General features: G+C 52.5%; 10 protein-coding genes across 10 annotated transcripts; 5 read left to right on the forward strand and 5 right to left on the reverse strand.

Moving 5' to 3' along the window:
* The first annotated feature begins 1,663 nt into the window (after positions 1-1,663).
* On the forward strand, positions 1,664-3,406 carry BP01DRAFT_359207 (uncharacterized protein). Its single transcript, XM_025575621.1, has 5 exons — positions 1,664-2,031; positions 2,098-2,202; positions 2,267-2,640; positions 2,700-2,767; positions 2,838-3,406. Exons 1-5 carry the CDS (start codon positions 1,828-1,830, stop codon positions 3,272-3,274), a joined length of 1,188 nt encoding a protein of 395 aa, XP_025428728.1. The 5' UTR covers positions 1,664-1,827; the 3' UTR covers positions 3,275-3,406.
* A 624-nt stretch (positions 3,407-4,030) lies between these two features.
* BP01DRAFT_359208 (M18 family aminopeptidase) lies at positions 4,031-5,894 on the reverse strand. The gene has a single exon (XM_025575622.1). The coding sequence runs from the start codon at positions 5,756-5,758 to the stop codon at positions 4,214-4,216; it is 1,545 nt and encodes a 514-aa protein (XP_025428729.1). The 5' UTR covers positions 5,759-5,894; the 3' UTR covers positions 4,031-4,213.
* Positions 5,895-6,103: 209 nt separating this feature from the next.
* Positions 6,104-7,605, reverse strand: BP01DRAFT_359209 (glycoside hydrolase family 71 protein). Its single transcript, XM_025575623.1, has 3 exons — positions 7,576-7,605; positions 6,876-7,517; positions 6,104-6,817 (listed from the first exon to the last, which is right to left on the reverse strand). The coding sequence occupies exons 2-3, from the start codon at positions 7,497-7,499 to the stop codon at positions 6,242-6,244; spliced, it is 1,200 nt and encodes a 399-aa protein (XP_025428730.1). The 5' UTR covers positions 7,500-7,517; positions 7,576-7,605; the 3' UTR covers positions 6,104-6,241.
* An 897-nt stretch (positions 7,606-8,502) lies between these two features.
* On the forward strand, positions 8,503-10,323 carry BP01DRAFT_359210 (zinc-dependent alcohol dehydrogenase). Its single transcript, XM_025575624.1, has 5 exons — positions 8,503-8,765; positions 8,834-8,929; positions 8,985-9,212; positions 9,291-9,868; positions 9,926-10,323. Exons 1-5 carry the CDS (start codon positions 8,600-8,602, stop codon positions 10,202-10,204), a joined length of 1,347 nt encoding a protein of 448 aa, XP_025428731.1. The 5' UTR covers positions 8,503-8,599; the 3' UTR covers positions 10,205-10,323.
* A 1,293-nt stretch (positions 10,324-11,616) lies between these two features.
* On the forward strand, positions 11,617-13,704 carry hapX (bZIP transcription factor HapX). The gene is made up of 2 exons (XM_025570460.1): positions 11,617-11,886; positions 12,061-13,704. Exon 2 carries the CDS (start codon positions 12,102-12,104, stop codon positions 13,572-13,574), a length of 1,473 nt encoding a protein of 490 aa, XP_025428732.1. The 5' UTR covers positions 11,617-11,886; positions 12,061-12,101; the 3' UTR covers positions 13,575-13,704.
* Positions 13,705-14,962: 1,258 nt separating this feature from the next.
* On the reverse strand, positions 14,963-16,521 carry BP01DRAFT_376014 (mitofusin complex protein UGO1; the record flags this gene model as incomplete). Its single annotated transcript, XM_025576925.1, has 2 exons — positions 14,963-16,081; positions 16,135-16,521. The coding sequence occupies 2 exons, from the start codon at positions 16,519-16,521 to the stop codon at positions 14,963-14,965; spliced, it is 1,506 nt and encodes a 501-aa protein (XP_025428733.1).
* Positions 16,522-16,760: 239 nt separating this feature from the next.
* On the forward strand, positions 16,761-17,832 carry BP01DRAFT_359215 (ferredoxin family 2Fe-2S iron-sulfur cluster binding protein). The gene is made up of 3 exons (XM_025575625.1): positions 16,761-17,159; positions 17,229-17,335; positions 17,399-17,832. The coding sequence occupies exons 1-3, from the start codon at positions 16,888-16,890 to the stop codon at positions 17,641-17,643; spliced, it is 624 nt and encodes a 207-aa protein (XP_025428734.1). The 5' UTR covers positions 16,761-16,887; the 3' UTR covers positions 17,644-17,832.
* On the reverse strand, positions 17,763-18,905 carry BP01DRAFT_359217 (rRNA-processing protein RRP15). Its single transcript, XM_025575626.1, has one exon. The coding sequence runs from the start codon at positions 18,809-18,811 to the stop codon at positions 17,948-17,950; it is 864 nt and encodes a 287-aa protein (XP_025428735.1). The 5' UTR covers positions 18,812-18,905; the 3' UTR covers positions 17,763-17,947.
* A 122-nt stretch (positions 18,906-19,027) lies between these two features.
* Positions 19,028-21,233, forward strand: BP01DRAFT_417793 (RNA-binding signal recognition particle subunit SRP54). Its single transcript, XM_025579277.1, has 2 exons — positions 19,028-19,246; positions 19,303-21,233. The coding sequence occupies exons 1-2, from the start codon at positions 19,169-19,171 to the stop codon at positions 20,830-20,832; spliced, it is 1,608 nt and encodes a 535-aa protein (XP_025428736.1). The 5' UTR covers positions 19,028-19,168; the 3' UTR covers positions 20,833-21,233.
* Positions 21,234-21,382: 149 nt separating this feature from the next.
* BP01DRAFT_346269 (alkaline phosphatase family protein) lies at positions 21,383-25,093 on the reverse strand (the record flags this gene model as incomplete). The annotated part of the gene is made up of 3 exons (XM_025573630.1): positions 23,949-25,093; positions 23,286-23,371; positions 21,383-23,153 (listed from the first exon to the last, which is right to left on the reverse strand). The coding sequence occupies exons 1-3, from the start codon at positions 24,819-24,821 to the stop codon at positions 21,383-21,385; spliced, it is 2,730 nt and encodes a 909-aa protein (XP_025428737.1). The 5' UTR covers positions 24,822-25,093.
* Between the last annotated feature and the right edge of the window lie 271 nt (positions 25,094-25,364).

Genomic DNA, 25,364 nt, shown 5'->3' on the forward strand with positions numbered 1-25,364 from the left:
TTTGATTGAGACTATGGCTGCAGGTCCAGCTGTGATGGCCCCTGCGAAAAGGAAAACATAGCAACATGCTTGTTCTCCTTAAACAAGTATGTTTATGGCCAATCGAGTTGTCTCTCCAGCAATCAGCTAGTGTCGAAGCCCAACAATGGCGATGGAAGGAAGTGAGTTATTCGAAGCCACCTGAAGGTGAGTGGTATTATTATCATTAGCGTTGTTTGGCTCTTTCCCTGACTAAAAGGCTTGCGCTGCATTAGCGGATGTGATCTATCACTGTTCTTTATTTACCATCGGCGTTTCAGGCCAATGATACCCCCATCAGTCGACGCAATTAATCAATCAATCAACCACAGTCTCTTAACATGCATACTTTTCACGTCAAGTCAAGAGGGGTTGCACTTGACCTACACGGCAACCAGACCTGGGCACCCATTGCTCGGTACTTTGTTCCCCTTCCCTGCAGGTCCGTTATTCCATGTCTCCTGTCTCCGTGCAGACCCAGAGAAGAGGGAAATGACAGATCGCCGTCCCCCCAAAAGGAAGTGTCGAGGTATAATGGGATTATGAAGTTACTCCACTTTACCCGCTTCTCCTCTTCCAAGGGAAAATTCGAGGTCACTCGTACCGTATCCCTTACTCTCTGGCTCCTATGCTGAACAGAGATCTGGTCCCTGAATTGTACGACAAAAGCCAGAATTGGCCTTGCTAGGGTGAAAAGATGGAGGCTCCCAATCCTAGGGGAAAGTGTTGGACGTTGGGAAGGTGACCGAAGATAATCCCTGCTGCAGCCCTCCTGGGCTCTGCGCCGGGGGGAAAGGGGACTGACAGCTCCGCTCCAGTGTCAGGAAGGTAGACACGCATTTTAGACCCACGATCAGCCTGCATCTGTCATCCCTTTACCAATCCTGGGTGCACTGATGAAACCGAGTACTGCACAAATGGTACCAGGAGCTCTTCAGGCTGGGTCAAAGGTCCTTACGAGACCTGTTCAAAGTACGCATACTGTATCTCATACGCCCTGTGCGTATGGATTATGCAAACATCAAACCATATGCATAGACCAATCCCCATTTGCGCCCAACCACAGGGAGGAGAGTTTTGGGATATATCGTCGATCTATCGCGCTGCTCCACTTCTTGTCTTCATTGACTGGCTCGGGGGTTTTGGTATCCATAAGACAGTGGATACTGTCATTATTAGTGACACCAGAAGGCTGGAACTGGTGCTTGGTCCTCTGCTGTGCATCCACCCTCAGTGCGGACTGCGTCGCACTCAAACTGGCCGATATCACACAGAAGGGCAAACATATATTCCGCTCCTAGCACTCAAGAGGAGCATGCCTAGGAAGTCAAGGGCCTCGCCACTGAGCACTACTCCGTATATATCGAACTAAAAGTTTAGTGTGGCTTTTCTCCAACATTTGCTTGATTGCCCTCTCCCTTGCTTGCTTTTTCTGCCTTCCCCTTCTCTAAGATTCTCAGGATGTCCTAGCGTTTGACGCACATCCGGAGAAAGCTTGAGTCTAGCGATAGTCCTCACGGGTATAATGCTGTCGGTCTGTGTTGCATCTCGACACTCTGACCGTTAATGGGTCCGCCGGACCAGAATCGCTTATAACCTTACCATCTCCTCCTTCCCCTGTGAGCACTTGCCCTCACTGTGAGATGCCATACTGTGCTTCACCACTAATCGGGGTCAGTTAGGCCCCAGGCTTTATATGTATGAATTCCTCAGACCAACGACACCGAGACTGTTGTTTCCTTGAGCCATCGTTCACCCTGGAAAGGCCGCCACCGACAGATTGATGGAACGGCAGTTCCGAACGCAACAATGATGGAAACCTATCTTTCCCTTGTCAGTCGCTCCGAGCATGAAGCCGATGGATCGTATATGTCCTCTCGAGGAGCTCAAGCACTATCTGTCAGTGTTGTCTTCACCACGCTGGCAACGATATTTGTCAGCGCTCGCATCTATACTCGAAAAACTCTGATGAATCGCATGGAGCCCAATGACTGGATGATTCTGATTGCGTTGGTACTTATATTCCTGTGGCCCTCATGTATGTCTGAATGTGGCAAGCGTCGACTGACAATCATTCAGGTATTATCATTTGTCTTCATGGCTTTGTTCATCGTGGAGGCTCTGAATGGAATGGGAATGCGTCAGGCAGACATTCCGCCGCTTATCCTCGAGAGACAAATGAAGGTATGAAAATTGTTCAGGATCACCCTATCGACCTATAGTACTAACTATCGACTTATGATTCTAGGCCTTCTGGCTTACCATTCCATTCTACAACGCCGCCTTACTCTGCGCCAAGGCCTCGATTCTCATGCAGTACTTCCGTGTATTCCCCACAAGACGTATGCGCCGCATCTGTTGGCTCATGATTAGTGTGCTGGCTACTTATGGAACCTGGGCTGTTTTGAGTGCTTTTCTGAACTGTGTCCCCGTTGCCAAATTCTGGGATCCATCTATCGCTGGATTCTGTCTGAGCTCGGAAGGTCTCTGGTTCTCGAACGCATCGATGCATATTAGCACCGACCTGGTCATTTTGATCATTCCTGTCCCAGCGCTGATAGCTCTTGAGCTGCCTAAGAAACAGAAGATCGCGCTGATCTCGATCTTCGCAATAGGTGGATTGTAAGCCAGATATCTTCAAAGAGCCTGGCCATGAATTTACACTAACAACCGGAACCTAGTGTATGTGTCACCAGCATTTGCCGCTTGGTAGCGTTGAAGAAGATCGCGGATTCCTCCGATCCCACCTGTAAGTCAATCATACATCGTCCCTGCAGAGAGAGTTCCATCCCTAACCACACGCCACAAACAACTATCAGACGACAACGTCGGCGCAGCCTCCTGGTCTGCCATCGAATGCAACACAGGAATCATCTGCGCCTGTCTGCCAACTCTCCGCCCTCTTATCTCACGGATCCTGCCCCACCTACTCTCCACCCTAAGCGGCGGTCGCCAGGCCTACGGCACGTCGCCCTTGTCCGGCGAACAAGCGCCAACCTACTGGAACGGCACCGGCGCCACGGTGACAACCACCATCACCACCCACCTCGACGACCTTGAGTACGCCCACTGCGCCGGCGACGCTGATCGATACCTGACCCTGGTTCCTGGCAACGACGTCAACGGCCAGGGTAAACTCATGGTCCGCGAAACCCACCCGGCCGGTGACCTGAAAGAGGCTTTTACTCGAGAGGAGCAACGAGGAGATAGGTCGTCGTCGTTGTCACCGCCCAGGGCGGGCAATCTCTTGGCTTAGTAGTAGGAGATTGTGTGCTTCTTCATGGAGGACGAAAGGGGAAGACAACAACAGATCTAGCACTTCGTCATGATGTTTCAAAATATATAGAAAGGGAATGCTACACCACCCCCGCTAAGCCCTCAGCTCTCTTCAAGCGCCTTATTAAATCCTTGTTTTGCCACACCCCTGATATCTGGCATTCTTTGGCGCAACTTCTTTCCTTCATCTATTTCCTAACATATAGTATATTCTTTTCTTTCTCTAATATATGTTCTTACCCAGTACTTATGACTTTCACAAATCATGACGATAATGAACACGAGACCCATCCATCCATGCCTGTGACTTCAGTTCTGAAAGAACGACCATATGCTGCCATTGACTACGAGTACTCCGTCTCGGCCTACCGACCCGATGGCAGTGCAGTGGGTCGAGTCGCGCGTCACATGGCTAGTAGAGTAAGTGCGAAAGTTTCGCATCACTTCAGTTCGTGATCATACCCCAAGTCGTCCTGTTGTAATCCAAGTCCCACTCCTGATCCAGTTCAACTTCCGGGGTTTACTGTAGATATCAATTTCTGCACCGAGCCGCTGGTTGAGCTTTCCAATCCTCCTAACCGTGTCTAGCAGCGCACATCCATCTTTAGGGAGATTGGTGGTACTAGTGGCAGACGAGTGGAGTTTTTGTCTGCTCAGCTTCACTCGAGCCACACGCATTATGAGGTTGATTGTTGACACAAGTGACCGCGACCAGATCTATGCTATTCATCCCTTTTCTTGTGACTAGTGAAGCAAGCAATGTTTGCTTACTGTGTTATGCTTTACACCTCTTCACCCTGCAACTCTCTGACAAGATTCTCTAATTTGGACAAGCTGAGACGAATGCTCTTCTAACCAAAACTGGCAAATTTCACCACACACATCTAAGAACCATCTCGACCCATCTCCTCATCTAAATCTAAAAGGCCGCAAACTCCGCATCCACTTCCTCGAAGTAATCAAAGAAACCCTTGAATAATTTGACCCCCAGACCAGGGTCCAGACTGCCCGTGGTAGCCCGGATACTGTGCATACTGAGCTGGGGTATTCCCATGTCGATCGCGCGCATACCGATGCGGGCACTGGTCATGGGGCCGATTGTCCCGCCGCTGCGGGAATCATTACGGATCTGGAAGACCTGGAGAGTGGAGCCGCACTTGTCGGCAACACGCTTCATGAAGCCGTGACTGACGCTGTCGGTAGTCATGTGGCCATTGGAGTCGGCGGACACGGCGACACCCACATTGAGACGCGGGGCATGGTTCTCAAGGTAGACGTTCAAAAAGTTGGGGTTGACGGCGTGAATGACGTCGGAGGAGACGAGGAAGCTGTTGGCGACGGTCTGCGAAAGGAGGTTGGGACCAAAAGAAGACGGGGAGCCGGCGAAAGCTTCGGTGATGCGCTCGATAATGCTGGACATGAAGTTGGACCGCGCACCCTGGCGCAGAAGACTGCCAATTTCCTCATCATCGAACATACCAACCATCTTGATTGAAGCCGGTGAGGTGGTGTCTGGCGAAGCGAGAAGGGCCTCCTGCGCCGCGTAGCAGCAGAGTTTGTCATCGATGCGACCCGCAAAGATTAGGTCTTTCTCCAAGCCGCCAAGCTGGGCCGGTTGACTGTCGTAGAGCTCCAGTTCCCAGGAGACGATCGTGTTGGGGTCTTTGATCTGAAGTTCGCGCGAGATGACCTGGACGAGTTTCTCAGGCTGCGTCGCCGCGAAGCTACCGGGTTGGAAGGCGGAAGGGGTATTGGAGGAGGTAGAGAAGAGATCCGAGTTATCGACGCCGATAATAGGGACCATTTGAGTCTCTTTGTTGAAGGGGCCCTGGCTCGGGGCGCCGAAGTGCGGTGCCAAAGTAGGAATGCGCGCGATGGGCCAGTCGAGCTTCACGAGCTTGGACTCGATCTTGCCACTACTGGGGCTGCGTACAAGAACTCGCCCGCCGATCGATAGATCTCGATCCCACCACGTTTCGTTTAGGGCTCCTGCGTACGGCGCCACGCCGAGCTGCACGAACCCAGCTTTCGTAGGCAGCTTCGACACCGGCTTCAGCTTGGCGGTGAGGGCGTCGATGTGTCCAGCCACAATCGCAACGCCATTTCCGCTCTTGTACTCCTTGCCAACAGAGAAGGAGATGAAGGCGCTCGAATTCCGAGTGCAGTAGTATTTCCCGCCACGCACGAGCTTGTTCGTCCAGGATTCGCGCTCGTGCAGGCGCTTGTACCCTTTGCTTTCGAGCTGGGCGGTGAAGGCGTCAACGGCATGGAAGATGGTCGGATTGGCGGTCATGAAATCACAGTAGGGCTTGGAATATACGGCTGGATCAAAAGAAGCGGAAGAAGAGGCTGATACCGTGGTTGCTTGCGTGGAATAGACATGGTCGGGGAGCGGCCCGGTCTGGGAGGCTGGACGATGGGCCAAGGCGGCTTCTCGAAGCTCAATGAAGCTCTTCTTGGCCATTGTGTGCCGAGTAATTCTTCAAAAGACAGGAAAGACGTAAGGAAAATGAACAAGGGCTGAGCTGAAGGGAAAGAACACTTGCAAGTAGGGGATGGAATTGTGAGAGCGATGGATATGAAGAGAGAGGGAGAGGAAGAGACACAGACAGAGGGAGGGAGAGACGGAGGGAAGGCGGAGGGAAGGCGGAGCTCCGGTGGTCAGCTGGGGAAGTCAGTCTGCCCGATTGCGGAGATCTTCTTTCTTCTCCAACTTCGTCGATATCTACTCTACACGATCAGAATGAAACCTTACCCCCATACCTCAAGAGACAGGATACACCTTTCGCACGAATCACCCAACATTTTTAGTCTAAAGCCCCTCATATTGAGGATAGTCGATTCACGCCATTATCCTGTCTATATCTATCATCCTCTCTCCACTGCACTAAGAGCTTCTTATCTGAAAACAGCTCTTACGATAAGCGATATCGTCAGATCCACCCATCTAATCGCTTGAGCCCACATAACAATTCCAATTTACGTTGCCATCCTGGCATTGTTCTGTGATGGCCGGTCCAGTCGCCGACGCCATCACCTGCTGCTCGCGTACAATCCAGATCTTCACTGTTCCTGTTTCTCCGTCGAATGGAACCGACCAGTGATGGACGCCAGCCCCCCCGGCTTGTACGACATGAGGCGTTCCACCCCCAATCTGGATACGGATCTCGCTTGGGGTCCCCACAATCACACTGACAAACACTTTATCCTGCGATACAACCCCCGGCGGCAATTCCTCTTGACCCACGCCCAGGTTGTTGCCCGTAGTCCCATTGGCACTACCGGCATGACTGGGGTTCGTCCGATACCAGTACACAATCTTATCTGCAAAGGACAAGTGATGTCGAGGTTGGTTGGAGTCAACTACCCCACCATTCCGGTAGGCGTCAATGTAATAGGGGAGGAGCACTCTCCATGCGTCGTGAGGATGGCCGAAACAATAGCGGCCTGCCCCTTCGGGTACCCCGGCCTCATGAACAGGCCCTATGTAGTGTGACTCGCCGTAATCGTTCCAACTGATGATCTGTGATGAATGCAATTAGTCGCCGAACAATGAGAGAGTTCCGATGAGTTTCGCTTGCCTGAATGAAGGCTGGCTGCAGTTTCACGACTTGCTCCCAGCGATAGTGCCAGAGATCGTCGCCGCGCCACAACCAATTCTTATTCCACTGAGGCAAATTCGTATAGAACCACGGGGAAACAGGCATCATGTACGGTCTCCCGGCCAGGGACTGCATCCAATGTTCGTCACTAGCAGTGTTCTTCTGCTCGGCACCCACGGGCCAGGCATCCCAACTGAAAGCACCATCGATGATGTCGAGATGGCTGGTGATCGCGGCAGGGCCACAGTCGGGCCAGCTGGGAATAAAGAAGCAGTTGGTAGCACGCTTGATGTCGACCCAATCTGCTGCGTTCGAGACACCTACAAAGGTGGAAACTAACGGCCTTCCTTGGTAAAAATACTGGGCGCTACGGTCTCGGAAGGTGTTGATGTAGTGGATCACACGGTCTACTGGCCATGGGCCTCCTGAGCCATAATCGAAGGACAGGAGTAGAGTGAAGCCTCCCACCCTTTCAGCAGCATTATAAGCATTCTCCAGTACGTGATCGGTGTAAGAATCCTGGGGGGCGATGTTGAGTGCGAAGCCATCGATATGACACCGCCTTGCTTCGATTATGTCCGACTCCCATTGTTCCGGAGTCATGGCCGCGGCACATCCCACCTGGAGTACAGTTAAAGCTGTGAGGAGATTTATGTATAGTACATCACTATTCTCTCACAATGAAATGGGCGAAGACCGTCTGTGGTCCATTCCTGGCGACCAAAGGCCTTGTTACTAGTAGCAGCGGAATTGAGTAACCAGTCAGTACGCATTTTTTATTCCTTTGTGATGGGAGCACCTCATCTGTACCACCCCAGTAGCACACATACTAGTAGACAACTAACCTGAAGAATAAGCAGGAACGAGCTCTTGGGCGAGCCACGGGCTCATTTGCTGACCGGAAGGATGGCTGTAGGATTGAGGAGAAGCATGGTGGCTATATTTCTCTTTGACATGCTGCTGAACGCGGTCCAAAAAACTGCCAAATCGTCCCATGGTTGGTGTGTATTGTGGATATTCGAATAATGTTGTGGTTGATTTGTTCCGAGGTCAGACAATGTGGGGGGAGAACCCAGGACCAAGACAACCAACCGCTTTCCCATTTGTGTGTGTGTGCGTGTGTGTGTCTCCAGATAATGCAGACAATCAGGACAATCCAGACAATACATCTTCTGCATGCATTGCTAGATGTGTCATTTCGGGTCAGTCCATTTCTTTATTGAGGAATTGTGCGGAGAAGATGGTGAGTCATGACGTCACGGCAGTTTCTTTCTTTCACCTTCGCGGATTCTCAATGGATTTGACGTGACAGTCTTTGACTACTCCGTAGTTGACTGACTAATGTGTACGGGGAAGACCCTGGATTACCCCCAAGTGGACTCGAGATATGACGGATAGAGAGAATACTAACGTTTAACTTACTAGGTAATCCTTACTTCATTGACTATAGTTACTCTCTGGCATTAATCCCATGGAACCGGGTTCAAAGGAAATGGAAATAGAAAACGACCTCACTGTGATGTCAGCCATATGGCGGCAAGGCATCCTCGGCTTGTACAACGTATTAAAAGGCTCAACATGATGTCGCACCATGACGCCCGGGACTCCTGTAGTTACTGTCTACACATACTCACCCCCAGGATTTTTACTTGTATCACCTACATTGTATACAGATTCGAACTCACTACAGCTCATCAACAACAATGGCAGCAACCCAGGCTGCTAACATCGTCGAGAAGGTGGTCGGGCACAGTGGCAATGCTACCATCACCACCGATGTGAGCAATTATGCCAAGGGAGAGAGCGGGCAGGAGACTGGCGAAAAGATCAAGGCCACTACCTGGCAGGGCAAGAACAACGTCGAAGTTGGTAGGTCATAGGCTCCCCCAGAGCGGAAAGCCTGTAAATGTTCCGTTCTCTGACGCGCGGCCTTAAAGTGGAAATGCCCAAGCCAAGAGTGATTGATGAAGGTGATGTGATTGTCAAGGTTACTGGCAGCACAATCTGTGGAAGCGATCTTCACCTCTATCACGGTATATCCTAGTCGCCGGTCTGCTGGCTAGTCAGTTCTGACAAGATGTACTGCAGGTGTCATTCCTCAGCTTGAGAAAGGCGATGTGCTTGGACACGAGTTCTGTGGAGTGGTTGAGAGCGTTGGACCAGGAGCAAAGAATGTCAAGGTCGGCGATCGCGTCGTCGCATCTTTCCCCATCTCGTGCGGCGAATGCAGAAACTGCAAGAAAGAGCTGACCTCGGTTTGTGAACGAACGAACGAAAACACCATCGCCAATGCCATGTACGGGAAGCGAACTGCAGGTAAGTACTATTCAGATCAGTTCAACAGTTTCTCCGCGTAACTGAAGAAGAACAGCGTGCTGACCAAGCTTCTTATAGGCATGTTCGGTTATAGCCACTTTACAGGTGGCTTTGCGGGAGGGCAAGCCGAGTATGTTCGTGTGCCCTATGGCGACCAGAACCTGCTCGCACTTCCCGATGATGTCCCTGATGAGAAGGGCTTGTACCTTTCTGACGTCCTCGCCACATCCTATCACTGTGTGGTGGACACAGGCGTCGACAAGGGCGACGTAGTCGCCATTTGGGGTGCAGGACCGATTGGCCAGATGGTGGCCACCTTCAGTTTCCAGCAGGGGGCCAGTCGAGTGATCGTCATTGATGGAGGCGACGCGGCATGGCGCTTGGATTTCATCAAGAGTAAATTGCCCAAGGTGGAAACGCTCGACTTCACTAAGCTGCCTCGTGGCGAATCCGTTACCTCTCAACTGAAGAAGATGGTTCCTGGTGGGCCGGATGTGGCCCTAGAGTGTGCTTCGGGAGAATTCGCCAAGGGATGGGCGCACTACTTTGAGGTTCTCCTGGGAATGGAGACTGACACCTCGGAGATGCTTAACGAGATGATCACCTCAGTACGACCCTTTGGACGCATTGGCGTTACCGGAGTGTATACTGGCTTTGTGAGTCTCGCCACAAAAGAACCTTCCAAGGACACACGTTGCTGATTAATGGGTTAGACCAACCATTTCAATATCGGTGCTTTGATGCAGACCGGTGTCCGTTTGATCGGCAACGGTCAAGCTCCCGTGCACCGATACTGGAAACATCTCCTGGAGCTCATCCGCAAAGGAGAGATCAACCCCTTGGACATGGTCACGCATCGGGTGCGGCTAGAGGACATGTCTAAAGTGTATGAGTTGTTTAATAGTCGCGAAGGGGGAATCCAGAAAGCGTTTGTCGCGACCAAGTATTCATCCCCCCCGGCCGAAGGAGCCCCTACTCTGGTTGAGCTGTAGTGCTCCGAGGGACAGGATAAAGACATCTTGATGGGCTTTGATTTTCTCTTGTACTAAGAATGATGATGTGTGACTTACTAGTACTGTATACTGTAATGTGCAAATGAAATCAATTCCACACGCAAGCGACGATCAACCTCCAGTAGGAGCATTCTCGGACCAGGGACATGATTGCAACGACTTGAGCAAGCGAGAATCGGGGATCTTAAATGACTCACAATACTTCTTGAATCGGGCTTTGAAGAGAGAGAGCTTGCGTATTCCGTAGTTACACCGTACTCCGTAGTAAATGGAAGCCGATCAGAGATCGGCCCGCGGTCGCCTTCGTCCTTCCGTTCTTCGGCATTACACGCACGCGAGGGCTTTTAAATTCGATTGATAAGAAGAATTTTTCTGTCGACCCTCAGTTCCTTCTCTCGGCTGACCCTTTTACGGAGTACATCCAAGAGAAAGCATCTCGCAAGAGCGATCTTCACATTACGACATGGATTGCTTGGGCCTCGCGAAAGAGGAAAGGTGGGATCAGATAAGATCAGGCGACGGAGGGAAAAGTCCTGCCGACACGTTTCAATCTTATTTTTTTTGCTTTCCTTTTACTCCTCAAGGGAGACCTTGCGAGCTCTATTACTAACAGAATCATCAGTCCCTCGTCTCTGTGCCACTTGTGGATAATCAATCCGCCCATCATGAATGGAGTAACCTGGGCTCCAACTGCTTGCGGCCACCAGCTCGGGTGCTACGCCGTAGTCTAGCGTTCTTATGTGTCAGAGCTCGTGCCCCAAATGGCAAGCATGGGTTTTGATTTTGCTCCTTCCCTGATGCTAAATACTTGGGGAGGCAGAAGGATCAGTCATGTCTCTGCATCCATGCCGAGTGTCCGCGCTGACCGCGGATTGAACTCTAGTGCAACCATTGACCAACAAGACTTACAGCCAAGGCGAAAAAGGCTCAAGTATCCACATGGGTAGTGCTAGGCAGGAGCAGAAGGTGGAGAATCTTTTTCTACCATGGATAATCCACGAGCCATGATGGTCATGACTCTTGCAAAGGAGCGTGCATCGAAGGGGGGAACTAGGTTGTAGAGACGGCGACATGTCATATATGTATGATACAGTACAAATAACCTCGCAATGATGATGATTCTGTGTCTACTCCGTAGTAGAGGACATCTGGATCAGCCCTACTGAGAAATCCGAGGCCAGAGGTATTTCCTAGTAATCATCATACCCTAAACCCCAAGGCGGGTGGGAGTTATTGATTGATAACCCGCAGACTACCACGGGACGGACGAATGAGGATCCACTCACCACTCCGAAGTCGGTGAAACCGCACGATAATCTAATCTGATCCGATCATTCATTTTTCTTCGGTCCTTTCCTTCATTCTTCTTCTTCCTCGGTCGCTCTTCTCTCTCTACGTTGACCTGCTTTTCTTCCCTTCCCTTCCCTTCCCTTCTCTCCCCTCTCCTCTCCTCTCCTCTCCTCTCTTTCTCCTTTAATCCTTCCCTAACCCAGTTCCCTTCCTTCTACCTATCTATTCGAGGCCGATCCCCAAAATCCTGGAATTCTTCGGGTTGCAGCCCAGCAAATCAATCCCGTTGTCTCGCTTACCGGCTGAAGGGGCGCACTTCCGCTCTTCCGGCCGATGCGATCCAGTGACACCACCACTCATCAACTTCTTAAGTACTTCCACCACCGCCTTCCCTTTTGTTAGTCCGTTGTGTCCCTCCCCGCCTAACTCACCTACTCTTCCCTTTCCTTCTCCGAAAACACCGACTCTTTTCCTCTCCTCTCCTTCAATACTACCCACTCCTCCCATTTTCAATTTCCATGATATGCCAACTAATCATCCCACAGGCTTTCTCCTCTAACATAATCGAGGATTATTTTCTACTATCATGGCCAGTCCAAACGTTGTGCCCTCGATAGCCCCGGGTCCGGGTCCAGCGCCGCTGGCTCCCGCACTGGCTGCCAAGCCAGCCATTTCACCGTCTCCTGGTCCCGGCACCCCCGGCTCCGTCACGTCTAAGGAATGGGTAATTCCTCCTCGCCCCAAGCCTGGTCGCAAACCCGCTACAGATACACCACCTACCAAACGCAAGGCTCAGAATCGAGCCGCTCAGAGAGCCTTCCGCGAACGTCGAGCCGCCCGCGTCAATGAGCTTGAGGATCACATCAAAAAGATAGAGGATGAGCACGAAATTCACATTGCCGCCTTCAAGGATCAGATCACGAGCCTCTCCAGCGAAGTAGAGCAATGCCGAAGTGAGATGGCTTGGTGGCGCGACCGATGCCATGCCTTGGAAAAAGAAGTTTCTGTTGAACGGAGCGCCAAGGAGACACTGGTGCGAGAGTTCCGTACGACACTCACCACCGATAAGAGCTCTGACAAAGCTCCTCTGACCCGGATTGCTGCAAGGAATCCTGCTGAAGATCGGATTGCAAGTGATCGCGGGTTGCCCACTGGCGGATCTACCACTGTAGTAGAGGAGCCGCGGGAGGAGGTCCCGCTGGGTTGCGGAGACTGTTCCTCTGTGCACTGTCAGTGCATTGAAGATGCTTTCTCCATTCCCGGTGTTGAGACTCGGTCTTCATTGGGCAAGCGGCCGGGCAGCCCAAGCTTGACGCGACCCGATCCCGAAATCAAACCGGAGCCGGAAGAGATGGAGATTGACTTTACAAAGCGATTTGCTGCACCTCATACTATTCAGGACGACCCTAGTACCTCCGTCTCCTCCCCCGCCGTAGACCCCTGCGGATTCTGCCAGGATGGAACCCCTTGCATCTGCGCAGAGATGGCAGCTCAAGAGGAAGAGCGTCGAAGAAACTCATTTGAGAACAATCGGCTGGCACCCATCCAAAACCTCTCTCAGTTCACACCACCTCCGTCAGATGGCGACGTGAGGTCCGAGGTCACCTTGCCTCCAATCAGTCAGGCCACAAATCCGTGTGCCAACGGACCGGGAACATGCGCACAATGTCAGTCCGATCCACGGCGGACCCTTTTTTGCAAGACGCTGGCGGCCTCCCGCTCCGCCAGCGCTGCCTCCTCCGGTTGCTGCGGCGGTAAGGGTGCCGACGGCGGATGCTGCATGTCCCGCGGTGGCAACCCTCCCCAACCCACTGCCAGTTCGCGTCGCTCCAACACGCCCTCCCTAACCCTGTCCTGTGCCGATGCCTTCACCACCCTCTCCCGGCATCCGAACTTCTCGCGAGCGAGTGACGACATTTCCGCTTGGCTCCCCAAACTTCACACCCTACCAAAACCCCAAGAGGTTGCGCCCCCGGGCTCTCGAGCGGCCCTTGAAGTCGAGGCTGCCAGCGTCATGGGCGTCTTGCGATATTTTGATCGACGATTCGCTGATAAATAATGACGGATGGACAGCTTCTTTCTCTTCAATTGTCTGCACTTTTCTTTGCTTCTATGTGATACCCCGAGCCCGATGCATGAATGTCTGAGTTTGTATTATACAAGACTATCCCCCACCTGAACCTCGTTCTTCCATGCCGCCCTCCATTCTTCACCCGCCTCCGGGGGCTATCCATCCTACCTAGCCACCTCTCTCATCCTCCGCCAGTTTACACCTTTGATGCTCCAGAACTCATTCAACCCATGACTCCGCACCAATAATGAACGGGTACACTTGTTTGTCCCTCCCCTTTCTGCCTCCGACCATCTCTGTAGCTCTGCCTGAGAAGCCGAGCCTACTCCTCCCGGTCCTTCCAGTTCCCCAATACTGGAAAATTACTTCCAAAAGAAAAGTCCAGATTCCTGCAACCACAACCCCGTGGAATTCACGATATACTATATTTTGCCATGTTATGCTATGATCCTATCACGAACTGCCATATCAATAAACCGCACTTCATAGAGGGCGTGGTTGAGGCACTCAAGCCAAGCCAAGTGTTTAATGATTCTACAAGGCGTGAATTAAACGAACGTTTCTGTTACCTTCTACAAATCATTGCTCTTTGTGTGTATGTCTGTAGCTAGAGCACGTCTCTCTGTGTTCAAGGATCTCCCGGCTTGAGATTGCCCCGCTTTAGTTCGAGATGGCCGGAAGTAATGTAGGTCGAATGGTGTTTCTTTTGAGCAATGGGAAGGTTCATCAACGTAATCACCAGCCTTGGCCATTATCTACCCCCAGATCAGGCCGCCGACCCAAAGAAACTCAACGCTGCCCATCCTTGCGCCCAGCCCAATTCGCTACATTCCAAACAGGAAACAGTGTGAAGTGTAAAGTTGTGCGGGATAGAAGCTAAACAAGCGGTGGCAATTAAAAAATACATTCCGTAGCGGCGTTAGATGAGACTGATATTAGATAGCACACGAGACATCATTCCACAGGTAGAAGGAGAGGAGGTTTGAGCTGAGAGCGGGTAAGAAGTTGAGGTGAGATAAGGCGTGGTAAGACTTGGTGTGCGGGGAGGAAGGAAATATCGTCAAAAGTGTTGTTACAAATCGTCGTGCATACACGAACAAAGAGGTGAAAGTCATCATCGTCATCTTTGACCCGGGTTGGTGTCAAGATGAAGTTGGAGAAAGCTCGTCAAGACGACAGCTAATCTAGCACTGGAGGCCGTCCTGATTGAATCTCGTCATCCCTCTGTCCTGCAGTGGTTTGGAGGGTTTGGGTCGATAGTCAAAATCATCAGACTTTGCAAGGGCAGGTACCTCTCAAAGAGAGGGGGCGCGGGGGGGGAGGGCGGGTTAGCCTCTCTAAACATCCGGCAATGCCAGCTTAGTCTTGCATGAGGTCTAGAATCGGCCTCCGCTAATCCTGGCATCATCGTCGCCGGCCACACCAACTGTGCCCAGTAAGTTGGCGCCCCAGATACCGGCTATACCCCACATACCGATGCGCCAGCCTCGGTAAAGCCCTTGAATTCCCTGGCCCTGACGTTTTCGGAGGGTGACAGGCTTCTTGAGGAGCTGGCGCGCCCGATCAGCCTCCGGTGTGGCTTGTGAGCCCTCCTCGTAAACAATTCCCCACATGGTGCCCACAATACCCCGGTAGGTCTGGGGAGTCGGCACAATGGTCTCAACCTGCGGGGTCTGGTCCTCGTTTGCGGAAGAATCAGCATGTCCTGGTCTACGTGATTGCTGGCGAATGCTGGGGGAGGTGAAGGTTGCAATCTGAGCGCGGCGCAGCACAGTCTCAAGCGGGAAACGGACCGCCAGTTCCAGACCAGAGCTAAGGAAGGTGCAAAGACTCCAGATGGATGGATTGAGCACTGGATCGAGTGACAGATAGGACTTGAGGATTAACGGGGTCATATTAGTGATGAAGTTGGGCAGACTGGAGTGGAGGATGGTGATGGGCACTAGGTGGGACGGAATGGTGCAATTGGGAGTCGGAATCTGGCGGATAGCTCGTAACAGGGAGCGTGGGCCGTGCGTGGCTGGGGTCAAGATCAAGAAGGTGCGTGCGGTATCGATGGGGGAAAGAAGCATTGCCGACAGGGAGGAGGAAATGAAGGACAGGAGCAGGGTCGTCACGGGAGAAGTCGACGTTAGAATGTCGGCTGTCATCGATGAGGTCACATCCTCTTCCGTCAAGCCGACGATAGCGGAGAGCAAGCTGCGAATGAATGTATTCAGGGTGGGCAGTAGAAGGGAGTAGATGAAAGTGGCATTGGTCGCCTTCCAGGGCGAAGTCGGCCCACTGGTGGACCAGAGTTGAGAGAGGACGTCCATCAGCGAGCTCGGGTTCTTAATATTGAGGGCGTGTCTCGATGGGGTCGTCGAGGGAATGTAACCGCTCCGGTCGGTGATATGGCGACGGTGAGACTTGCGAGATCGGGGTGATGAGGGAGAGGGCGCTGCAGGTGCTGCTGAAGTGAAGTAACTGCTTTCGTCATCCGACGACAATGAGTCCTATAGCTTGTGAGTGAGCCTCCAACCAGTCTGCGGAGCACCCTTAAACATACATCTTCATCATAAGAGTCGAGATGGCTGCCAGAGCCCGATGTGTGGCGATCGTGCAAGGCCCATTGGCCATCTGTCGCATCATCGGGTGCGACGTAGGCCTGCAGGATAGTTTTGGCGACATCAAAAGGCTGTGAGGTCAAGACACCGGTATAGCGCCGGAGGGCTTGGTCAAGAGCTTCGTGAATCCAACTGGAGACCGAGGGAGAGCTGTCAAGATAGTCTGAGTAGTCGATGTCGGGCAGCAGATCTCGTGCCGAACCACCAAAGACTTGGGTGGCCGACGATGACGCATCTGGAGGTGAGGCAACATGACCGGTGTCCAGCCCCAGGGAGGGGGGGAAATAATAGGGGCGGAGGGGATTAGGCCCGTCCAGAGGAGTGGACATGATAGGGAGGGAAGAAGGGAAAAAAGGAAAGAAAAGCAGTGAAGGTGGTGAAAGAACAGAGGAAGAAGAGAGGGTGAAAAGACACAGAGTGTTGTGTGTGTTGTAGAGAATTGAAGAAGTGAAATGAAGCCGAAGATTGGATGCGGGAAAAGCAAAGCTGCAGCGAAAAGAGGCAAAGCCGGGCGAATAACGAGCGGCGGATTTCCCGCTGGTGATTTTGGGGTTTCCACTTTTCCTTCCAACTCGTTGCTAAATTAAAGTCCTCCACCCCCAATTCCAGTTCATTCATTTTCTAAAAATTACTGCATTTCGTACATTCTATATATCCTCCCCACTCACTCCTCTCATTCTCTTCTCAATCCTGCCATGTCCTTCTGGAGAGAAGCCGGACTTAACCTGCGCCATGTGCTGCCCCGGGCTGGCGAGAGCCTTGGTCGTGCTCCCTCCTCACTATCGCTTGCCAGCCGGTTCCCCGTCAAGTCGTCGCGGTCCATGAGCTCCGGTCGTGCTTCTCTATCAGTCCGGCGGTCTTGGGGGACTCCGCGCATTCAGTACCAAGGGGTGTTTGGACGCAGGAGCTTTTCCGTCAGTGCCGGAGCACAGCACGGTCACATCACGCCTCCCAAACCTGGCGAGGAGTGAGTCACTCTACCATAAGACGCAAGATTTGACACGATGTATCTGGGAATACTGATGGATGTGCAAAGGATCAATATCTCTTTCATCGACAAGGACGGCGCAAAGTACGATTTTCAAGTCTCCGAGGGCGACAACTTGCTGGATATTGCACAGGCCAATGACCTGGAAATGGAAGGTTCGGATAATATGGCATGCTTTGATCACGACTCGGCAGACTGACTGGAATGGATTTTGACAGGTGCCTGTGGTGGTTCGTGCGCGTGCTCGACCTGCCATGTCATCGTCGAGGATTCCGACATGTTCGACAAGATGGAAGAGCCATCGGACGACGAGAATGACATGCTGGATCTGGCTTTTGGCTTGACGGAAACTTCTCGCCTGGGATGTCAGGTGGTCATGACTAAGGAGCTTGATGGCCTTGTGGTTCGCTTGCCCTCAATGACTCGTAATTTGCAAGCAAGCGACTTCGAGCCGAAGCACTGATCCGGTCAGCGCTGCGGAAGTTATTCGACAGGTTAAGTGATGTATGATATGTCTTGCGTCTATAGGGCAGGCGGCTTTTGTCACGGGTGACAAGGGAATATGTTTTTATTGGATAATTCCGATTTCTCATTCATCGTTTCAGGACATGAGAGTTTTTGTAAATAGAACATATCAAGTTTAATGAAAAGAGTTGGTAAACATTGAGAGAATAGGATCATAGAGTAGCCCCCCAAAACGCCATGAATATGCCAGGTATACACACACACACACACACACACGTTACAGCGACTTCCTTCACCAGCACTCAAGCCTCTTCGATATGCAACGGCTTACCCTTCTTCCCGCTGATCAGATCCAAGAATCCCTGCTTGCTGACCTCATTTACGGCTTTCTCGCGCTCGCCGATACCAATTGTACCCTTCTTCCGCTCCGCCTTGGCTGCTTCTTCTCCGCGAACCTGGGCTGCGCGGACGGCATTGAATAATTTCACCACACCGCGCTGGGCAATCTTGCGCAGACGCTTCTCCTCTTCCGCCACTGCACCAGCCTGACCACGCTCCAGGCCCATTACGTCGCGGATACGGCCGCGGTCTAATTCCTCCTTCTTCTCCGCACGCATCTTAGCTCGCGCCTGGCGATCTAATTTCTCTTCGGCCACTTGAGTACTCTTTTGGGCAGCAGCTTTGCTGCGGGACAGCACAGGGTCTTCGCGCATCGAGGTGGGGAGCTTGGTTGCCAAAATCTTGGCCATCGAGTTGGAGAACGCAGTTGGGTCATGACGTTTAGGAATAGTACGACCCCCGGCCGTCGAGGCGGTATTCGAAGCATCTGACTCTGCGCCAACATCAAACTCATCGTCCTCTAAGTCTTCCGAGTCGTCTGCGGCCGAATCGGACGCCATATCTTCCTCGTCGGAGCTGTCTTCTTGCTTCTTCTGCAGTTTAGATGCGACTTTCTTAGTCGATTCACCAATAGAACAGGTCTTTTTCTGAGATTGCTTCGCTTCTCCTTCGGCGTCGGAATCCGCTAGACTGACGGCTTGGAAATCGGTAGGTTGGTCGTCCTCATCTTCGGAGCTGCTGTGGTATGCGCGCTGCTTGCGGAACTTTTTCTGGGGTCGCGATGCGATCGAGTCGAGGACTTTGCGCTTCTTGACGTAAGGAGCCATGACGAGGGTATTTATGCCGACAATATCGGTCCCTCTTGTGTTTGAGGATCGAGTGTATCTGATGATGAGAATTGCGAAACTCCGCCGGTTCCCTTTTTTTGGGGGGGGGGACGGTTTTCTGGGAAATTTTTGGGTGGTCTGCGGGCGGTGAGATGGAGAAAGGCGGTGGATCGCGTTGGCCTCAAATCAACCCCATCCACTCGAGCGTCCGGAGTACAGCCAACTACCTCACTTCCCTCCCTCCTTGTCATCTCTATTGTCTCTTCCAGGTGTTCTGTTTGCTTGCTTAGATTGAAAGATATTTCACTGCGTCAGCTAAAACTTTCATTTCTTCTTCTTCAGAGAAATCTCTCCAGTATGGTCCTTCAGGATCTTGGGCGGCGAATTAATGCCGCCGTCAATGACCTGACTCGGTCCAGCAATTTGGACGAAAAGGCATGTGGCCTTCCTCTCATTTGGTCTTCAAATAGGTGCTAACTGAGCAGCAACAGGCTTTCGACGATATGCTCAAAGAGATTTGTGCAGCTCTGCTGTCCGCCGACGTCAACGTCCGCCTCGTTCAATCACTCCGGAAATCCATCAAAGCTAGCGTCAACTTCGCATCTCTGCCCCCTGCAGTGAATAAGAAGCGCCTGATTCAAAAAGCCGTCTTTGATGAGCTAGTAGCCTTGGTTGATCCGCATGCTGAGCCCTTCCGTCCCAAGAAGGGCCGATCCAATGTGATTATGTTCGTTGGTTTGCAGGGTGCTGGTAAAACGACTACCTGTACCAAGCTGGCCCGCCACTATCAGATGCGCGGTTTCAAGACCGCCCTTGTCTGTGCCGATACCTTTCGTGCGGGTGCTTTCGACCAGCTGAAGCAGAATGCCACCAAGGCGAAGATCCCATACTACGGTAGTTTGACACAGACCGACCCCGCTGTTGTAGCCGCGGAGGGTGTCGCCAAGTTCAAGAAGGAGCGCTTTGAAATCATTATCGTGGATACCAGCGGTCGCCACAAGCAGGAGGAGGAACTTTTCACCGAAATGACACAGATTCAGACTGCTGTCACTCCGGACCAAACCATTCTCGTCCTCGATAGCACCATTGGTCAAGCTGCTGAGGCTCAGTCATCCGCCTTCAAGGCCACCGCAGATTTCGGCGCCATCATCATCACGAAGACGGACGGTCACGCAGCTGGTGGTGGTGCAATCTCTGCTGTCGCCGCCACACACACGCCCATCATTTACCTTGGTACTGGTGAACATTTGATGGACCTGGAGCGGTTCGAGCCCAAGGCCTTCATTCAGAAGCTGCTGGGAATGGGTGACATGGCTGGCCTGGTCGAGCATGTTCAAGCCGTAACCAAGGACTCTGCTTCGGCGAAGGAGACCTACAAGCATATTGCAGAGGGTATTTACACGCTGCGCGACTTCCGGGAGAACATCACGTCAATCATGAAAATGGGTCCATTGTCCAAGCTCTCCGGCATGATCCCGGGTCTGTCCAACCTGACTGCTGGTTTGGATGACGAAGACGGCTCGTTGAAGCTGCGCCGCATGATCTACATCTTTGACAGCATGACTGCTGCTGAGCTGGATGGCGACCCCAAGGTCTTCGTCGAACAGCCCAGCCGCATGGTTCGTGTTGCCTGCGGTAGCGGTACCACGGTCCGCGAGGTGGAGGACCTCCTCTCCCAACATCGCATGATGGCTGGGATGGCCAAGCGAGTCGGTGGGCAGAAGAAACAGATGCAGCGCGCCCAGAACATGCTCAAGGGTGGAAATAAGGATCAGCAGCTGGCTGCGATGCAGAAACGCATGGCCGCCATGGGTGGTGCCGGCGGCGGTGGCTTCCCTGGTATGCCCGGCATGGGCGACATGGCAAAGATGATGCAAATGCTGCAGGGTCAGGGCGGTGGTGGCGGTGGCCTGCCGGGCCTCGGTGGTATGGACTTGCAGAGCATGATGAGCCAAATGGGTGGGTTGATGGGTGGTATGGGCGGTGGTGGTGGTGGCGGCGGACGAGGCCGTGGCCGGTGATCCTGCTGCATCCATTGCCATTCTTTGTTCTTTTGGGTTTCCATATTTCCGAGCTCTTTCTCCTATCTCCTCCTACCTTCTCCCGCACCTTCTTGTCTATATCTGTTTCTTTCCCCCCCTTAGTTATACCTCTCATGATTCCGGTTTCCCGCCGGTATTCGCAGCTCGTTGCTGATGTCGATGTCGATTGTATTAGCATAGTCTGGTGTTGGGCGTGTTCTTTTTCTTGGTTTTGCCGGGTCATTGAATCATTCCATCCCATCCATACCAAAATAATTCGATGCGAGATGGCGTGGGTTGCATGTATTGGCCAAATTGGCTCGTAAATAAGTCATTATCAAAATACCTCACATCATTCCTCTAGGGAGTTTGTTGCTCAGTACAAATGCTTCCAACCTCCGAATTTCAGTCCCAGTCCTCGGGTGATTGCTGAGTGATGAACTTATTTTCCAAACGATCGTAGCATAGATGCTGGTTGCCTGATGAATTTATCCCACATATAGCTATATGAAACATGAAGTTTTCTCAACTCGCAAGCGAAGCACAAAAATCAATCCACTCTCTCCTTCTTCTGGAGCACATCCAAAACATTGTACACCGCTCTTAACAAACCATCCCAACCTGCACCAGCAGTCGCCTCGATTCTCTCAACCCAACTCTTAGCCCACGCATCCCAGCTCTGCTCCTCCCTCGTATCCAGCAACAGCTTTCCAGGCGGCAGTCTCGGGTGTCTCCAGGCCGCTACGCCTGCGATAACGCTCTCATACCCTGGTAGGGGAACACTGAGCTCATATTGCCAGACTAGCTGCGTATTTACGTACATCGAATACGTGAACACCGAGCTAGGCACGGTAACGGGATGTCCAGTCTTGGTGGTATCGATGACCGCATCCCGAACATCGATGTCGATCAGCCCATACTTCGTGTTGCCGTCAGGGATATATTTGATCGTGACGTCCTCATTGTCTGTCTGGCGGTAGGTGCGCACAGGGAGATAGAACATATTGAGCGGACCGACGCAGAATTCGTGCAGGCCTTCCCCGGCGGTGTTCGCGGTCAGTTCACTGGCGGGGAGCTCGAGAGAGGGGTCGGGAAAGCGCGTGGCGCCAAACTCATGGCGATCGCCACTGAGGAGAACGATGCGGATGCCGAGCTCGCGTTCGGCGCGCCAGATGGCTTCGAAAACGAGACGACGCTCGTTCAGGAACCCACCCCAGGTATCGGTCGTGCCCACACGCCAGTTCTTGGTGAAAGGTACGCTAGAGGCGATGAGTTTCCAGCGAACTTCACTAGGCTCAGGGCGGGCGATGTAGGCTAGGAGGGACTGCAGCTGGGCTGAGCCGAGGATGGTAGAGTTGAACTGCGACGGGGCCGAACGGTAGGTGCGGGTGTCGAGCATAAAGAAAGAGGCGGGTCCGTGAATAAAGGAGAAGTAAGTCGTATTTTCAGGTGTCGCAAATGGTACGGGTGGGATGGGCGGATTGGGCCGCACATGGTAATGGATGTAGGGCTCAAATGCCGCGGGATAGGGTGCAGTAGTATTGCCTTTCGACCAATCATTCTCAATCTCGTGATCATCAAGGGTGTGAATCCAAGGCAAGTCGATGGCAGGCGCGTGGTCCTCGGGTCTTTTCCAAGAAGGAGAGGAGTATACACGGTGGTACTCGCTGCGATAGTGCGAGACGGACGAACCGAAGCGCTGGGGGACATCGACATAAATGAAGTCGCCCAGGAACAACATGAAGGCGGGTCGCAATAATGATGGCAAGCGGTTGATTGTTTCCGTCATCATCTCAATGCCTGGGATGCGTAGGGGATGCGACAGCGGGCTGTATGGGAAGTTTGCCTTCATGCAGCTGGAGGTTAGGAAGCTGAGGCGGTTCGCCTGTTTGGAGCCAGGCATCGGAGCAGTGACGAATGAGCCTGTAAGGTTGTTGGAGAGGGAGTAGCGGTACGGTGATGACGGCTTCAAGCCCTTGATCGTCACAGTGGCCGTGTAGTCTGTTGAATCATCTAGAGCATAGATCATGCCTTCTTCCGTCCATTGTGTCGAGTCTTCTGTATTCAATGACTGGTAGAAGACGACCAGGGGCAACTGTGCGGGGTCCGGCTCGCGAACCAGGAGGTTTGCGGTCGTTGGTGAGACATAGCCGATCCGAGAGAAGGTGACATCTGCGCTGGGGTAAGCGACAAGACCACGCAGCATGAAGTCGAGAGTGAGCAGAGCAAGTCCGATATTGATGAGGACGGTCAAGCGCGTCGATCGTGGTAAGCTGGCGGACGGCAGGCCAATAAATAATGTCTTAAGCACATGATCTAGACTTTCCGGTCTTATGCGCTCTAGATTTGTGGGTTAGAGGATGCCGGGTCACACTAACAGTCGAATCACTCAACTTGTGGCTCTCGGAGATTCTTCGCGCTTGTTGTCGCGGCGGTGGTCGGTGGTGCTCAACTCGGCCGGTCGAAGGAGCGATACAACAGCAGTGAGATAGACAGCCAAAGCTGTGAAGATTAGAGGCGGAAAGTGATGTCCGGGAATCTAGAAAGGCCACCCATCAATTAAGCCGACGTCAGATTCACAGCTAAACAACCTTTTGAAGATACATCAACGAACCCAGCGGAGGAAGAAAAAGGCGGCAGCCCGGAGCGTTGCGGAGCTCGAAGCAGCGGCAATCCGCGCCACAGACACCATGGTGAGAAGGGTGGTGTCAACTGATAGTAATCTCAGCAGAAAGTAACCATAAGCGGTATCAGGGAGGGTATTCTCCCAAGAGTTGTTGGAAACTCTCAAATGGAGGAAACCAGAGATCGTCGATGAACGAGAAGGAGAAGAAGCCGGCGACGGGCGGAGCAGCAATTCGGCGATGACGACATACCGGACCACCTTCATTCAATTTTCGAATGACCTTCATTGCTTTCTCACATGCGACTAACTACTCCCTATACACAGTAGTTACGCAGTATACCTGACGCCATATATTAATTACCAACCCATTTTCTCCTTAACCTTTATTCTACAGCCCTCTTTCTTTCTACCGCGGCTGCATCATATCCCGAAGCACATTCATTAGGCTGCCGGTCATTGGTCCAGAGAGAAGCTGGCGCGCAGCATCCACGAGATCCTTCATGTGCATACTCAGGGACATTTGCGCGGCCCAGTACCATGGATTCTCCTGTTCCCCGGGTTTGGAATTGAAGTATTCCCAGCCCATGACACCCCCGAAATCGGGATATTGCTCGATCAGCATGGCCAAGATAGGCCCGATTTTCTCGGGGGGCACGTAGCCCTGTGATCCGTTGCCTGGGTTGGTCAAGAGTCCAAGCACCACCCGGCTTGGGGACCAGCCCTGTGCTACGATGGCGGCATACATCCGGGGATCATCGGCGGGCCCCCACCCGTTGTAGAACTGTGTGTTATACCAGCCGATCTTTGCGCCTCTCTGTTGTTCCAGCTCCCGATAGTCAAACCCAGATAGATTTCCCATGCCCAGCATGGCGGCTGCAACGGGGGCCAGCGTCACAATAAATCCGTCGCCCAGGTCCAGCTTGAGTCGGTCGATAAGTCGGACAATGCCCGACAGCGACATATCCTCCTCCACATCAAGATCCAGTCCGTTCAAGCCATGGCGCCGAATCATGGCTAGCAGGGGCCGGTAATACAGTTCAAATTTCTCTGCATCCCCGTCTAAGGAACGAAAGGAGCCCTGCGCAGCTCCTCCGAGCATTCCCATGATGCGCACTCCGTGTTCTTTCATGAGGGGCACCTCGGCCCATAGAGCGTCGTACATGCTGTGTTGTGGGGGATCATTGTTCAGCGTGATGTGTTCTGGGTCTGCGTTCAGGTGAAATGCAGCGAGGATGATATGTGTAACACCTGTGTTGTTCTGAACTAGTGGCAGCATAGAGACATATTGGCCTCCATTCGGGCAGAGAGTCTGATGATACAAGATTATCCGACGCCGGTCGGGCGAGGAGGGTACGGGAGGCATTGCGAGAAATGGGCAAGGGGAGCAAGACAAATCAGCGTAGAGGATTAATCTAGCAAGGACCTGGAGTCGCGAGCAGCCCGAGAGAAGTGGCAGAAGGAGGGGAACGCGTGGGGGTATGAACAAGGGCAGAGCACATTGTACAGCGGTTGGGTCGCGGGGGTTTTGGAGAGAGAAGCGAGGACGTTAACTTCTTAGTGCTTGGATCCGGCCGGCGGCCAGCCCCGCTGGTGCAGGTTAGTGGCAGAGCATTTAATTATACCCTAGAAGAGTTGCTGTACAGAAGTAGGAAATTTAGAATAGAGTCTCATAAGAATTGCACGGGACACATCCATCTCACCTATTGTTGTCAAGACCATGTACTTTTGATCTGTTCACCTGTCACGCGCGCCCATCTTTCCAAGCATGACTAGGGGATTAAATCATGCTGACTTGCTACCACAAAGCACAATAGTATTCCGTGGTCAGCTGCGACAATCTCTGGGTAGACGTGATCCTCACGATGGTGCAGATATGTTGCTTACTTAGTTAGAATGAATCATAAAC

The sequence above is a fragment of the Aspergillus saccharolyticus genome (genome assembly GCF_003184585.1).
Source record: "Aspergillus saccharolyticus JOP 1030-1 unplaced genomic scaffold BP01scaffold_32, whole genome shotgun sequence".
Classification (NCBI taxonomy): domain Eukaryota; kingdom Fungi; phylum Ascomycota; class Eurotiomycetes; order Eurotiales; family Aspergillaceae; genus Aspergillus; species Aspergillus saccharolyticus.